At 41.4% G+C, this 16924-nt stretch overlaps 1 protein-coding gene across 1 annotated transcript in view; it reads right to left on the bottom strand.

Moving 5' to 3' along the window:
* sema3bl (sema domain, immunoglobulin domain (Ig), short basic domain, secreted, (semaphorin) 3bl) overlaps nucleotides 1-16924 on the bottom strand; it is a 211601-nt gene that overhangs the window by 72597 nt on the left and 122080 nt on the right. The window contains exon 4 of the mRNA XM_073072062.1: nucleotides 5311-5430. Within this exon, the coding sequence (XP_072928163.1) occupies nucleotides 5311-5430 (120 nt within the window). The remainder of the gene's footprint in view (nucleotides 1-5310; nucleotides 5431-16924) is intronic.

The raw sequence follows: 16924 nt of genomic DNA, 5'->3' as shown, positions 1-16924 counted from the left end.
CTAGCTTCCCGAGTTCCAAAGTAAACAATCTCAGCCTAGCAAATTATCCTTCATCACCAAATGACTCCTGTCCTGGTGAGCTATCTTAGTGCTATGAAATCCAAGATATTGATTGTGGATTTCAGGAAGGGGAAGCCCGGAGAGCATTGAGGGGTTAGTGGTGGGAACAATGAGCAGCCTCAGATTCCTGGGCTTCAACATCTCCAAGGATCTGTTCTATAAGACCGTAAGATGATAAGGTAACAGAGCAGAATTAGGCCAAGCAGCCATTGAGTCTGCTCCACCATTCCATCATGGCTGATTTGTTATCCCTTCAACTCTGTTCTCCTGTCTTCTCCCCATAACCTTTGATGCCCTGATTAATCAAGAATCGATTAACCCCCACCTTAAATATACCCATTTATGTGATCAGTACAACCATCTGTGGCAATGAATTCCATAGATTTACCACCCTCTGGCTAAAGAAGTTTTTCTTCAGCTCTGTTCTAAATGGACGTCCTTCGATTCTGAGGCCCTTTGGTCCTGGACTCCCCTGACTGTATGAAACATTCTCTCTATATCCACTCTCTCTCGGGTTTTCAATATTCAAGACTTCAATGTTCAGAGCCATCAATCGCTCCTCATATGTTAACCCTTTCATCACTGGGATCACTCATGAACCTCCTCTGGACCCTCTCCAATATCAGTACATCTTTTCTTAGATAAGGGACCCAAAACTGCTTACAATACTACAAACGCAGTCTGACCAATGCCTTATAAAGCCTTAGCTGTACATCCTTGGTTGTGTATTCTAGTCATATCGAAATGAACGCTGACACTGCATTTGCCTTTCTCACCACTGACTCAATCTGCAAGTTAACCTTTAAGTATTAACCTGCACGAGCACTCCCAAGTCCCTTTGCACCTCTGCTTTTTGAATTTGGTCCCCATTCCGAAAATTGCCCATGGGTTTAATTTTTCTACCAAATTGCATGGCCATACACTTCCCTACATTATATTCCATCTGCAATTTCTTGCTCATTCTCTCAATCTGTCTAAGTCTCGCTTCCTCGACACTACTTACCCCTCCACCTATCTTAGTATCATCCACAAACGTGGCCACAAAGCATCAATTCCTTCTTCCAAGCCACTGACATATAATGTGAAAAGAAGCGGTTCCAACACTGATCCCTGCGGAACACAACAAGCACCAGTAGCCGACTAGAAAAGGCCCAGCAACACACACAAAATGCTAGAAGAACTCGGGAGGCAGGCAATATCCATGGAAAAAAGTACAGTCAACGTTTTGGGCCAAGACCCTGTGGATTTCCAACATCTGGAGATTTTCTCTTGTTTGTTAACGAGAAAAGGCCTCCTTTATTCCCACTCTTTGCCTCCAGCCAGATAGCCAGTCTATCCACGTTAGTATCTTTCCTGCAATACCATAGGCTCTTATCTTGTTAAGCAGCCTCATGTGTGACACCTTGTCAAAGGCCTTCTGAAAATCCAAATAAACAACATCTATTGGCTCTCCTTTATCTATTCTGCCTGTTACTTCCAACAGATTTATCAGGCAAGATTTCCCCTGAAGAAAACCATGCCGATTTTGGCCTATTTTGCTATGTGTCTCCAAGTACCCTGAAATCTCAGCCTTAATAATAGACTTCAACATCTTTCCAACTACTGTAGTCAGGCTGATCTATAACTTACTTTCTTCTGCCTTGATCTCTTCTTAAAGTGTGGAGTGACATTTGCAATTTTTCAGACCTCCAGAATCATTCCAGAATCTAACGATTGTAAAAAATTCATTACTAATGCCTCCACAGTCTCCTCAGCTACCTCTATCAGAACCCTGAGGTGTAGTCCATCTGGTCCAGGTGCCTTACCTTCAGATCTTTCAGCCTCCCAAGCACCTTCTCCTTAGTAATAGCAATGACATTCTCACATTTCTGGCATTCTGCTAGTGTCTTCCATAGTGAAAACTAATGCAAAATACTTAGTAAGTTTGTCCACCAGTTCCCTGTCTCCTATTACTACCTCTCCAGCGTCATTCTCCATTGGTCCAATATCCACTTTCACATCTCTTTTACACACTATATATCTGAGAAAACTTTTTGTATCCTCTTTGATATCATTGGCTGATAATATTTATATCAATAATTTATATCATTGTCCTGAGCATAATGCATTGATGCAATCACGAAAAAGGCTCGTCAGTAGCTGTTCCTCATTAGGAGTTTGAGAAGAATTGGTACAGTGTTTCGCCAAAGACTTGAAAATTTCTATAGTGTTCTGATTGGTTCCATCACAGCCTGGTATGGGGGCCACAAGAGGCTGCAGAGAGCTACAGACTTAGCTAGATACATCGCAGGCTCAAACCTCTCCACCACTGAGGACATTTTCAAGAGGCAGTGCCTCATGTTGGCGGATCCCATCATTAAAGACCCTCACCTCCCTGGACATGCCCTCTTCCCATTACTCCAATTGGCTAGGAGGTACCTGAGCCTGAAGACCCACACTCAACAATTCAGGAACACCTTCTTCCCCTCTGCCATCGATTTCTGAATGGTCATTGAACCCGTGAACACTTCCTCCCTACATTCTTTTCTCTTTTTGCACGATGTATTTAACTTTATACATATAGTACTGTGCAAAAGTCTTAGCACATATATATCACTAGGGTGCCAAAGGAGTATATTTACATCCTGTAATTTACAGTTTATATTATGATATATTGCAATGTACTGCTGCCACAAATCGACCAATTTCACGACATATGCCAGTGATATTGAACCTGATTCTGAGTCTGAGAACTGGGAGATGCACAGGATCCGAAATGAATCACACACACACAAAATGCTGGAGGAACTCAACAGGACAGGCAGATTCTATGGGGTAGGGGGCGATAAACAGAACACATTTTGGGCAAGACCCTTCTTCAGGACTGTAAAGGACAGGGGGAAGAAGCCAGAATGAAAAGGAGCACAAGCTGGCAGGTGTTGGGTGAGAGCAGGTGAGGTAGAAGCTGGGTTGGTGGGGCAGGGGAGAATGATGTAAGAGGCTGGAAGGTAATAGATGGAAGGGAAAAAGGGCTGAAGAGAGAAGAGTGGACTGAGGAAGAAAGGGAAGGAGGAGAGGCACCAGAGGGAGGTCATGGACATGTAGGGAGGAGAGAAGGGGTAAGAGGGAGGCAGAATGGGGAATGGAAAAAGGAAGAGGGGAGCTGGTGGAGGAATTACCTAAAGTTAAAGAAATTAATACTCATGCCAGGTTATTATAAGTATTAGTTTATGTACAGTTAGACATGTGAGTAGTTTTGTGGGCCAAATATTATAATCAGGCTCAGGGAGAGGTCACAGTAACGCTGTGGGTAGCCAACACTGAGACTGTCCAATTATATATTAAATCGAGTTAAAGCTTCTACATAAATTTGGTCTGTGAAGATTTATAAGATCTCATCATAATAGTGTCAGTAACATTATACTGTCCTACATAAACATGCACTTCGTGCTTTTTGTGAATCCCCAAGTCATGTCACTCAGGGACTTCTGCTAATCTGAGTTTGTGATTGTATGAATTATTTCATATGAAGAAAGACTGGATCAACTAGGCTTATACTCACTGGAATTTAGAAGATTGAGGGGGGATCTTATTGAAACATATAAAATTCTAAAGGGATTGGACAGGCTAGATGCAGGAAGATTGTTTCCGATGTTGGGGAAGTCCAGAATGAGGGGTCACAGTTTAAGGATAAAGGGGAAGCCTTTTAGGACCGAGATGAGGAAAAACTTCTTCACACAGAGAGTGGTGAATCTGTGGAATTCTCTGCCACAGGAAACAGTTGAGGCCAGTTCATTGGCTATATTTAAGAGGAAGTTAGATATGGCCCTTGTGGCTAAAGGTATGGAGAGAAAGCAGGTACAGGGTTCTGAGTTGGATGATCAGCCATGATCATACTGAATAGCGGTGCAGGCTCAAAGGGCCGAATGGCCTACTCCTGCACCTATTTTCTATGTTTCTATGTGTTGGAGCATAGCTATATGTGGTATGTGTGAATATACATGCTGCGTTCTGCACCTCGATCCCAGAAGAATGATGTTTCAGTTAGCTGTATACATGTATATAGTTGAATTACCATAAACTTGAACTTGAACTTTAAATTCAGCACATTCCTGGTAACCTTCAACCAATTTTACAGATGGTCCACAGGAAGTATCCTATCCTGGGTGCACTACACTTCAGTGCAGCAGCAGTTCTACCCAAAACTGCAAGAAATTGCAGAGAATTGTGAACACAGACCAGTCCAGCAGGCAAACCTGCCCCCTCTCCATTGACTTCATATACTGTACACCACCCAGCACCTCAGGAAAGCTGACAACATCATCAAAGGCTCCTTCCATCCTGTTCATTCTCTTCTCTCCTCCTTCTCATCAGCAGAAGGTACAAATGTTTGGGAGTATGAACCATCAGGCTTAAGGACAGTTTATATCAGACTCTAGAACAGGGGGTTCCCAACAGACCCGTTGGTTAATGATGTGGGTCCATTGCATTAAAAAGGTTGGAAATGCCTGCTCTAGAACATACCTCTCATACATTAAAACATGAACTCTCGATTTCCCAATAAAACTCGTCACACTTGCACTTTAATTGTCATCTGCACTGCACATTCTCTGTAGCTGCAACACTACATTCTACATTCTGTTTTGCATTCAACTACTAAGATGTAATTATTTATGGAATGATCTGCCTTTTCACTGCACCTTGACACATGCAACAAAAACAAACCGACTCCAACGCACCTCTCCATTTCCATCCACCGTTGAGGATCTTGCCTATTAGGGTACCATCTGTGATCAACAGGGCCGAGGTCCTCAGATCAGGCTATCGCGTTGCACTCTGAGGGTGCTGGCCCCTGCAAAGTCCCCAAGTACGGGATATTTGACTGCAGAATTTGTGGTATTTGGGGACTGGCGTTTGTGCTGGGCAGCACGATAGTGTAGGGGTTTGTGTAATGCTTTACAGTGCCAGTGATCGCAATCAAAGTTGAATTCCCACTGCTGTCTGTGTTTGCACGTTCTCCCTGTGGCTGCGAAGGTTTCCTCTGGGTGTTTTCATATTCCAAATTTCAAGGAGATACTAGTTATAGTAAGTTGTAGGCATGGCACGGGAAGTACAGTGACACTTGTAGACTGTGACTAGAACATCCACAGACTGCGTTGGTCATTGACACGAATAACGCATTTTACTGTATGTTTTGAATTTCAATGCACATGTGACAAATATAAGCCAATCTTAAGAAGAAATAGATAAAGGAGCAGGGCAGTGGCTTACCTCTCCTCTGTGGCCCACGTACACCAAGGCACACAACGGCTTGAACGCACCTGTCCCACAGGCCAGCAGATGGGACCTGTTGTATGGATGCAGGACCCGCACAAAGTTGGCGCAGTCACTCTGTAAAAGAACGGAGAACAGAACAAGGAATTGAAACATTCTGTGGATCTCAGTCCAGTGTTCAGGCCCACTGGGATCTGAAGGATGTCTTCCACCCATGAATATCCCAGAATTAGAATCCGTTTTAATAGCACTGCATATATCATGAAATTAGTTGTTATGTAGCGGCAGTATATTGCAATACGTAATCAGAACCAGAGTCCGGTTGAATGTCCCTGGCGTATGTTGTAAAATCTGCTGCTCTGTGGCAGCAAAACACTACACTACATCATAATAAAAACTACAAGTTACAGTAATTACATACATTTTTAAGTTAAATTAAATAAATAGTGCAAAAACAGAAATTTAAAAAATAGTGAAGTTGCGTTCATTGGTTCAATGTCCATTCCAAAATCGGATGGCAGAGGGAAAGAAGTTTTCTTGAATCATTGAGTGAGAGCCTTCAGGATCCTATACCTCCTCCCTAATGGTGGCAATGAGAAGAGGGCATGTCCTGGGTGATGGGGGTCCTTAATGATGGATTCCGCCTTTTTGAGGCATCGCTCCTTGAAGATGTCCTGGATGCTACAGAGGCTGGAGCCCATGATGGAGCTGACTGAGTTCACAACTCTCTGCAGCTTCTTTCGATCCTGGCCTGTGCCACCCCCTATACCAGATGCTGATGCAGCCAGTTAGAGCAGTCTCCATAGTACATCTGTATAAATTTGTGAGTATCTTTGGTGACATACCAAATCTCCTCAGTCTCCTATGAAGTGCAGCCACTGTTGTGCCTTCTTAAATCTAACTCAACAATAAGGCGATGACTATTTGTGACCGAGGCTGTGTAGGAAATTCTGGCAGACGGCGGCATGGTAACATAGCAGCAGATATGACAGTTTATAGTGCCCGTGATTGTTCAATTCCCGCTACTTCCTGTAACAAATTTGCATGCCCTCCCCATAACAGCATAGGTTTCTTCCGGACACTCTAATTTCCTCCCACATCCCAAAGACATACGGGTTAGGATTAGTAAGTTGCGATGCTGGAAACATGGCAACATTTGCAGGCTGCCCCCAGAACATCCACGGACTGTGTTGGTTTATGATGTAAATGATGCATTTCACTGCATGTTTTGATGTACATGTGACAAATAAAACTCACCTTTAATCTTTAATCTCAGGAATTCTCTTTCTCAGAACGTTATGGAGACTGGATTAATGGGGGTAAGAAGCAAATCATTTTTTTTTTAAGTTGTAGTTGATACCCATGGGGAACCTGCTCCAGCTGAGGCCTAAAACAGGTCTTTTTGCCTAGCAGGCAGGAACTGAGGGGCTGAGTGGTCTACCGGTCGAATTTTCTTGTTTTCTTTGTTCTAGACTGTCTCACCTCTGATGTCCTTCAACTGGAAAGAGTGCAAAGGAGATTTACCAGGATCTGAGGGCTTGAATTGTAAGGAAAGATTATGCAGGCTAGGGCTTTAGTCCTTGGAGTGTAAGAGACTGAGTGGTGACCTTATAGAGGTGTATGAGGGACATAGATAGGGTGAGGAAACTGTCTTTTTCCCAGTGATGGATGTGTAGGTTTAAGGTGAGTAGTCAAAGATTTACAAGGACCTGAGGAGGAACCTCTTGGTGCAGAGGCTGCTGGGTATATAGCATGAGATGCCAGAAAAAAAACAGTTGAATTAGGTACAGTAAGAGTATTAGACCATAAGACATAGGAGCAGAATTAGGCCATTTGGCTCATTGTATCTGCTCCGCCTTTCCATCAATGGCTGATTTATTATGTCTCAACCTCAATCTCCTTTCTTCTCCCCCTTACCTTTGAAGCCCGGACAAATCAAGAACCTATCAATTTCTACCAAATTACTGGCCCCCACAACTGTTTGTGGCAATGATTTCCACAGATTTGCTACCCACTGGCTGAAGACCTTCTCATCACCATTCAAATGGACATCCCTCTATTCTGAAGCTGTGCCCTCTGGTCCTAGACTCAGCCACTATAAGAAATATCATAGAACACAGAAATCTACAGCACATTACAGGCCCTTTGGCCCACAATGTTGTGCCAACCATGTAACAACCTCTCCATATCCATTCTATTGCAGCCTTTCAATGGCCGATAGATTTCGGTGAGATAACCCCTCATTCTTCTAAAGTCCAGCGAGTACAGGGCCAGAGTAATCAACGCTCCTGATATATTAACCCTTTCATTCCTTGAATTATTCTCATGAACCTCCTCTGGACCCTCTCCAATGCCAACACGTCTTTTCTTAGATAAAGGGCCCAAAACTGCTCACAAAGTGGAGTCTGACAAGCCTGACCTCAGCATTACATCCTTGTTTTTGTATTCCTGTCCTCTTGAGATGAACGCTAACAGTGCATTTGCCTTCCTTATCACTGACTCAACCTGCAAGTTAACCTTTACAGAGTCCTGCACGAGGACTCCTAAGTCATCTTGTACCTTTGCATATCTAAAGGTCATTTGGACATATATAGGTAGGAAAGGTTTAGAAGGATATGAGTCAAGTGCAGGTAAATGGAACCAGCTTAGACAGATATCTTGGTCAGCATGGAGCAGTTGGCCCGAATGGCCTGTTTCCTTGGTGTGTTACTCTATAACTCTACGATATTTAGCATTAACATCAAACACTAACATGAGAATTGCATTATTTCTTCAGACTGCCAGCCATAGCAACAGCTTACTACTAAATAATCCTCAAGAGCATTTTAAATATTGTGTTCAACACAATGTAGCAATACTTATTCACACAGCATCTTTACAGGGGTCTCATCATGCCAAATTGAATGTGGTGCAATATAAGGGGCAACATTTGGACAGAAAAGGGCTAGTTCAATGTGGTTATTTTAATGTAGCATTTTCAAGGAAGAGGGAAAGGTTGAGAGGAGTGGATTGAGAGCAAAATCCAGAGCGGTGGTTCTCGACATCTGGAGGCAAGGCTACCAATGGAACCGCAGTTGGTTTCAGTGTCATTAAGTTGTCCCATTCAGTGGGCTATGTGGCCTGTTTCTAAGTCTGTAGCTCAAAAAAGTCCCCATTTACTCTAACCCTATACTAAACTCATGAAGTCAAAGTCATCCAACATGGAAACAGGTTCTCCAACCCAACTGGTCTATGCAGATTTCCAGACAATCCACAAGCACGCGAATACTACCTCTCTATTCTGCTCTCCGTTTGAACAGCTTATTTTTGAATATAAATTTCTGATTGTAAGTTGATGTAACAGGTCCTTCTGCCCTAAGGAACCTGCATCGTCTAGTAACACCGAGGAGACCAATTAGTCTGCTGGCCTGTACGTCTTTGGAGTTTGGCAGGAAATTCGAGCACCCAGAGAGTAATTCACGTGGTCACAAGCTCCTTCCAGATGGTGGCAGGAACTGAACCGTGGACCCTGCTGTTGTAACAGTGTTACACCGCTGTGCTGCCCTATATTTTTATATATAACTTAGAATATTTTTCTATGCATCGCACTACACTGCTGGCAACGGATTTCATGGGATGCGTCAGTGATAATAATGACTCTGATGTAGCACGGCTGCCTCTGAGTCGCGCATGAGTGGTGCAGTAGTTGCGGGAGTGGCCCAGTAGATTCCTCGTTAGCTGTTGTGGTCTCTCAGGCCAAACAGGCAATAAAGGAAGCAACAGAGCCTCTGAGAAAAGCCAGTACTGCTCCACAGTCAGCTCCCTGTATCATGGGCTTCCTTGAGCCCCCTTGTCTGAAATCCCTTTACCATTTAAGGCTTGACTTGATGCTCTCAAGTCCGCAGGCCTCGTTCCTATTGCCCTGCATCCAGGCAGGGATTGGATCACCTCTTGTTGCAGCATTGTGTGTTCCTGTGTAATATCAAACACCCTCGAGACACCTGGGCTGCTACTCGGAGGAACACACATCTGTACTCCTGGACGAACCCCTCCCACGCTCATCAACATCTCCAACAGAAACAAAAATAAATCATTACTGCCAAAGAAAGCACACAGGGAAGAATATAGGAACAGACAAGCAGAGATCCATTCCCTTGTGCAGGTCAAAAGAGCAAGCTCAGTAAAATTCCACTTCACTCCCATCACAACATTCACTGCGGAGTGAAATGGAAATAGAAAAGTCACCACACATTCACTGTAGCTTCCTAACTTCGATAACTTCTCCCCTTCTTCCTATCATTCCCCATTCTCATCCCTTCTCTTCTCCTCACCTGCCTAATACCTCCCTCTGGTGGCCCTCCCCTTTCCTTTCTCCCATGATCCACTCTCCTCTCCTACCAGATTCCTTCTTCTCCAGCCCTTTACCTTTTCCACGCAGTTTATTACTTCATCCTCTCGCTCACCCAGCTTCCTCTACAGCTGGCTTCACCGAGCACCTGGCAACTTGTACTCCTTCCCTGCCCCCCCCCCACCTTCTTATTCTGGCTTTATCCCCTTACTTTCCAGTCCTGATGAAGGGTCTCAGCATGAAATATCAACAGTCTATTCCTCTCCATAGATGCTGCCTGACCTGCAGAGTTTCTTCACATTTTGTGTGAGATACTCTGTAACTCCCTCTTACACATCTCAACACTTTACATTCAACTGATGAAGAACTGACGACGGGTCTCGGCCCGAAACATCCACTGTTTACTCTTTTCCATTGATGCTGCCTGGCCTGCTGAGTTTCTCCAGCATTTCGTGTGTGTTACTTAGGATTTCCAGCACCTACAGATTTTCTTGTGTTGGTGGTTTCTGTGATGTGTTGAGTGGTGGCCACCATGCTGGTAGGAAGGTGAGAGAGAAATATCAAAGTATCCTATTTATATGAATTTGCATTTTAATTTTGTGTGGAACAGGTGGTGTCTTTGTCTGCTTTTCCTTTTATAGCAGGACCAACTACTTGTGAGGAAAGATCTTTGATCTGAATCTTACTCCACTTTGGCCCATCAGCCATGATGACCATCATCATCCATTTTCCACTACACCTACTCCAACCCAAATTATTCATGCCACATGACCATCAATTCTTCCTGTATTCTACAGCTCAGCCAGCACATCAGGGGCCAATTAACATAGCCCATCCCATACACTGCTGAGATGTGTGAGGAAACAGGCATATCCGGAGGCGTATCACCAAAGATACTCAGCATGAAGGAGGTGTGGGATGGGATGAAGATCATCACCGGATGCGGTGCAAAGCGGGGGGCAAACATAAGTGGAGATGTGGAGAAAGCGAACCAGCTGAACAACTTCTTCAATAGGTTCGACAGCACAATCTCATCCTCACCACAGAACTCCACACCAGGCTTGTCTTTCTACTCGTCCTCCCTCTTACTTCCCTCACAGGAAAATAGCCACTCACAGGAAACCTTGCCCACGCCCAGGATTACGGCTGCACAGGTGGAAGGTCAACTGAGGAAGATCTGTACCAGCAAGGTGGCTGGACCGGATGGAGTATCCCCACGATTACTGAGGGCCTGTGCAACTGAGCTGGGAGAACCACTACAGCGCATCTTCAACATGAGCCTGGAGCAGAGAAGAGTACCCAGACAGTGGAAAACATCCTGTATTGTCCCGGTACCGAAGAAACCACAACCAAAGGAGTTGAATGACTTCAGACCTGTTGCCTTGACGTCGCACGTGATGAAGACCATGGAGCGGTTGATAATACAGAATCTGAGGCCACAAACCAGGCACGCCCGGGATCCTCTTCAGTTTGCGTATAAGGAGAAGGTGGGAGTGGAGGATGCTATCATGTATTTGCTGCACAAATCCCTCTCTCACCTGGATGGGGTCAGTGGTGCTGTGAGGATTACATTCCTGGACTTCTCTAGTGCCTTTAACACCATCCAGCCCAAGATCTTAAGGCACAAACTAACGGAGATGGGAGTAGACTCTCACATGGTGGATTGGATAGTGGACTACTTGACAGATAGACCTCAGTATGTGCGGTTGGGAGGCTGTAGGTCTGACACGGTGGTCAGCAGCACAGGAGCGCCGCAGGGGACCGTGCTCTCTCCGGTCCTGTTCACCCTGTACACATCAGACTTCCAATATAACTCGGAGTCCTGCCATGTGCAGAAGTTCGCTGATGACACGGCCATAGTGGGGTGTGTCAGGAATGGACAGGAGGAAGAGTATAGGAAACTGATACAGGACTTTGTGATATGGTGCAACTCAAACTACCTGCGTCTCAATATCACCAAGACCAAGGAGATGGTGGTGGACTTTAGGAGATCTAGGACTCATATGGAGCCAGTGATCATTAATGGAGAATGTGTGGAGCAGGTTAAGACCTACAAGTATCTGGGAGTACAGTTAGACGAGAAGCTAGACTGGACTGCCAACACAGATGCCTTGTGCAGGAAGGCACAGAGTCGACTGTACTTCCTTAGAAGGTTGGCGTCATTCAATGTTTGTAGTGAGATGCTGAAGATGTTCTATAGGTCAGTTGTGGAGAGCACCCTCTTCTTTGTGGTGGCGTGTTGGGGAGGGACGCCCCACGTCTTAATAAGATGGTAAGGAAGGCGGGCTCTGTCGTGGGCAAAGTACTGGAGAGTATAACATCGGTAGCTGAGCGAAGGGCGCTGAGTAGGCTACGGTCAATTATGGAAAACCCTGAACATCCTCTACATAGCACCATCCAGAGACAGAGAAGCAGTTTCAGCGACAGGTTGCTATCGATGCAATGCTCCTCAGACAGGATGAAGAGGGGGACGTCACGTGATGACGTAGGATCGAGACGCTGGAACCCGGCTCTCCCGTAAAAAGTTAATAAATTAATGTCTAAATGAAGAAAAGTTAGTCAGTATCTTCTAAAAGTTACTTATAAACTACTCCGGACTGTGTCAAGCAATGCCTCAAAGAAGGAAGATGAAGAAAACTAATACCGGGAAGATTACGCAAGTTGGAACAAGAGCGGGGCCCACGTCTGCCGAGGTACCCCGGTCTCAGGTACGTTGTGCCACCGGCGAGGCGGAACAAGAGACCGCGGCAACAATGGCCATTCCTGAAGGGAAGGGTCATCGTGAATTGCGCAAACCCGAAGGACGGAGCATGCGCAAACGGAAGCAACAAGAACTACAAAGCCCAGCTACCACTGCAACTGAAAGTGATAGCGAATCGGAGGGAGAGTCAAGTGTCTCGGAAGGATCAGATGAAGAAGAAGCTAAAAGTCCTTCTAGAAATATAGAAAAGACTTTGAGGCAAATAATGCGTAAATTAGACACATTAAAAATAATTAAAAATAATCAAAAAAGACTCGAAAAAAAAATGACCAAAATGGAGATTATGCTTGATAAAATGACAAAGAGACAGGAAAAAATGGAAAAAAGAATTACGGACTTGGAAACTACAACGGAGGACATGGTTGAAAGAATGGACAAAATAGAAAATGAAAATGCTGCTTGGGCATCAGAAAGAAAACAATTTATGGAACAAATTGATAAGCTTGAAAATTTCAGTAGACGAAATAATATTAAAATTGTTGGACTTAAAGAAGATATAGAAGGAGAAGACCCAATAAATTTTTTTCAAAAATGGATCCCTGAAAAGTTGGAAATGGAAGGAGAAACTCCAATTGAGATCGAAAGGGCTCATAGATCCTTAAGGCCAAGACCTCGAGCTGATCAAAACCCACGATCAATTTTGATAAAATGTTTACGATACCAAGACAAAGAAAAGATCCTGAAGGCTGCCGCCCAAAGTGCCAAAAATAGAAACGGGCCATTGATGATAGCAGGAAAACCAGTCCTTTTTTACCCTGATATAAGTCACAACCTGTTGAAGAGGAAGAAGGAATTTAACCCAGTGAAAAAAGCCTTATGGGTAAAGGGTTACAAATTTACAATGCGTCATCCAGCAACACTGATAATTTTTTCGGAGGAAGGAAAAAATTTTTTTCCCGATTATCGAAAAGCGGAGGAGTTTGTACAAGATCTTCCATCTATACGCTATGAAGATAGACCCAACGAACAGAATTGATGGACATTTATGGATATTATAGAAAAGGGGAGCAAAATTTTAGAAATACTAAATGAGAATGGTATTTCTTTTTTTTTCTCTTCTTATACATATACGTTTTTGTGTTGCGGGGGGGCTGGGGAGCTTTGGATCGGTTACTGCGGGATTCACGTGTGTAATCATGGCGGTTGCCATGACCCGTACAGCAGAGGGGGGTAATGTTGTGTTATTTTTCCACAACATTAGTAGGGGGGTATTTTGTTTTTTTCTTTATATTTTAATTTTCTTCTATCTTTTAGCCTGGATGATTGGTGGGGACACACATAGCAACACGGAGATTTTTATAAAGATTTCCCAAGATACCATGAAAGTGGAAAGATTAGGTATTATTATAGATTGGAATAATATAATAAAAAAAAATAATGACTAATCTACTAAACTTTTTAAGTTTTAATGTTAATGGGCTTAATGGGCCAGTAAAAAGAAAAAGAATTTTAACATATATTAAAAAAATGAAAACAGATATAGCTTTTTTACAAGAAACTCATTTAACGGACACAGAACACCAGAAATTAAAAAGAGACTGGGTTGGAAATGTTATTGCAGCTTCATTTAATTCAAAGGCGAGAGGAGTTGCAATTTTGGTTAACAAAAATCTACCAATTAAAATACAAAACATATTAATTGATTCGGCGGGGAGATATCTAATTATACACTGTCAAATTTTTTCAGAACTATGGACCCTTATGAACATTTATGCACCAAATGAAAATGATGTAAAATTCATACAGGAGGTCTTTTTGAATTTGGCCAACGCACATGATAAAATATTAATAGGTGGAGATTTTAATTTTTGTCTAGATCCAGCTTTAGATAGATCAACAAAGGTTGTTACAAAATCAAAAGCAGTAAAATTAACTCTATCATTGATGAAAGACTTAAATCTGATTGATATATGGAGAAGAATTAATCCAAAAGAAAGAGATTATTCATTTTATTCAAATAGACATAAAACATACTCAAGGATAGACTTTTTCCTATTATCAACAAATATTCAAGATAGAGTGAAAAATGTGGAATATAAAGCAAGAATACTGTCAGATCATTCTCCTTTAATAATGACAATGATAATGACAGATAAAGAGGAATCAGTTTATAGGTGGAGATTTAATTCAATATTATTAAAACGTCAAGACTTTTGTGATTTTATGAAAAAACAGATTCAGTTCTTTTTAGATATAAATTCACATTCAGTTGATGATAAATTTATAGTGTGGGAAGCAATGAAGGCATACTTGAGAGGTCAGATAATAAGTTATACTTCTAAAATTAAGAAGGAATATATGATAGAAATAGATCAATTGGAAAAAGAGATTACGAAATTAGAAAAAGAATCCCAAAGAAATATGACAGAAGAAAAACGAAGACAACTCATTAACAAGAAGTTACAATATAATACGCTCCAAACATATCGAACGGAAAAAGCAATTATGAGAACTAAACAAAGATATTATGAACTAGGTGAAAGATCACATAAAGTTCTTGCATGGCAGCTAAAAACAGACCAGACTTCTAAAACAATAAATGCAATTCGAACAAGAGTAAATAAAATTACTTATAAACCTTTAGAAATTAATGAAGCTTTTAAGAATTTTTACTCTGAGTTGTACAAATCAGAATCACAAAATGACAATGTCAAGATAGAAAGGTTTCTATCACAAATAACTCTTCCAAAATTAAATACGGAAGAACAGAAGGGATTAGATATGCCTTTTACATTGAAAGAGGTCGAAGAAGCCCTAGGATCACTTCAAAGTAATAAATCTCCAGGAGAAGATGGTTTTCCGCCTGAATTCTATAAAAAGTTTAAAGATTTATTAATTCCTCCTCTTATGGAGTTAATACGCCAAGCGGAAAGAACGCATAAACTTCCAGAATCCTTTTCGACAGCCATTTTAATAGTATTGCCAAAAAAAGATAGAGATCCTTTAAAGCCATCATCATATAGACCGATTTCTTTATTAAATACTGATTATAAAATAATAGCAAAAATCTTATCTAATAGATTATCTAAATGCTTACCAAAATTAGTACATATGGATCAAACAGGATTTATTAAAAATAGACAATCAGCAGATAATGTAACTCGCTTATTTAGTATAATTCATTTAGCACAGAAGAGGGAGGAAATGAGCGTGGCAGTTGCTTTAGATGCAGAAAAAGCATTTGATAGATTGGAGTGGGATTTTTTATTTAAGGTATTGGAAAAATACGGATTAGGAGTATCCTTTATAAAATGGATTAAAACCTTAAATACTAATCCCAAAGCTAAAGTAGTGACAAATGGTCAAATTTCAACACCATTTCAGTTAACAAGGTCAACTAGGCAAGGTTGTCCATTATCACCTGCTTTATTTGTGTTGGCGATAGAGCCATTAGCTGAACTGATCAGAATGGACCCAGATATTAAGGGTTTTAGAGTTAACCAAGAAGAATACAAGATCAACTTATTTGCTGATGATGTTCTACTTTATCTAACAAACCCATTGCAATCGTTGCGTAAATTATCCTATAGATTAGAAGAATATGGGAAAGTATCAGGTTACAAAATAAACTGGGACAAAAGTGAAATTTTACCTCTTACTAAAGGAGACTATAATCAATGTCGATCAATAACCCAGTTTAGATGGCCGGCAAATGGTATAAAATATTTAGGTATAAGAGTCGATAATGATATAAAAAACATATACAAATTAAATTATTTACCACTATTGAAAAAAATTCAAGAAGATCTTGATAAATGGATGGTATTACCAATAACATTAGTAGGTAGAGTAAATACCATAAAAATGAATATATTCCCTAGATTACAATACTTATTTCAATCACTACCAATACAATTACCCCAGAAGTTTTTTCAAGAGCTGAATAAATATGTGAGGAAGTTTCTTTGGAAAGGTAAGATGTCAAGAATATCGTTGGAAAAATTGACATGGAAATTTGAGCTAGGAGGGTTACAACTTCCAAATTTTAAGAATTATTATAAAGCAAATCAACTTAGATTTATTGCATCCTTTTTTGAGAAAGACAAACCGGCGTGGATCAGAATAGAACTAGATAAAATAGGAGAAAACATACCAGAAGACTTTATATATAAATGGGAATCTAAATGGATACGGGAAAAGAAAGAATCTCCTATATTAAAACATTTGATTGATTTATGGAATAAGATAAATGTTGACGATGAGACAAAGAAATCCTTATTAGCAAAGAGATCTTTAATCCAAAATAGACTTATTCCTTTTACAATGGATAATCAACTTTTATATAATTGGTTTCAAAAAGGGATTAGATATATAGGAGATTGTTTTGAAGGAGGTATATTAATGTCATTTGATCAATTAAAGAATAAATATAAAGTATCAAACAACACTCTTTTTTGTTACTTTCAACTAAGGGCTTACTTAAGAGAAAAGCTAGGTCAAACAATGTTACTACCGAAACCCAATGAAATAGAAACTTTAATTCAAAAAGGAAAGATTAAAAAATTTATCTCTTGTATGTATAA

The sequence above is a fragment of the Hemitrygon akajei genome, chromosome 19 (assembly GCF_048418815.1).
Source record: "Hemitrygon akajei chromosome 19, sHemAka1.3, whole genome shotgun sequence".
In the NCBI taxonomy this organism is placed as follows: domain Eukaryota; kingdom Metazoa; phylum Chordata; class Chondrichthyes; order Myliobatiformes; family Dasyatidae; genus Hemitrygon; species Hemitrygon akajei.
Note: the sequence above shows the minus strand (reverse complement) of the source record. Positions and strands in the feature narration are given on the sequence as shown.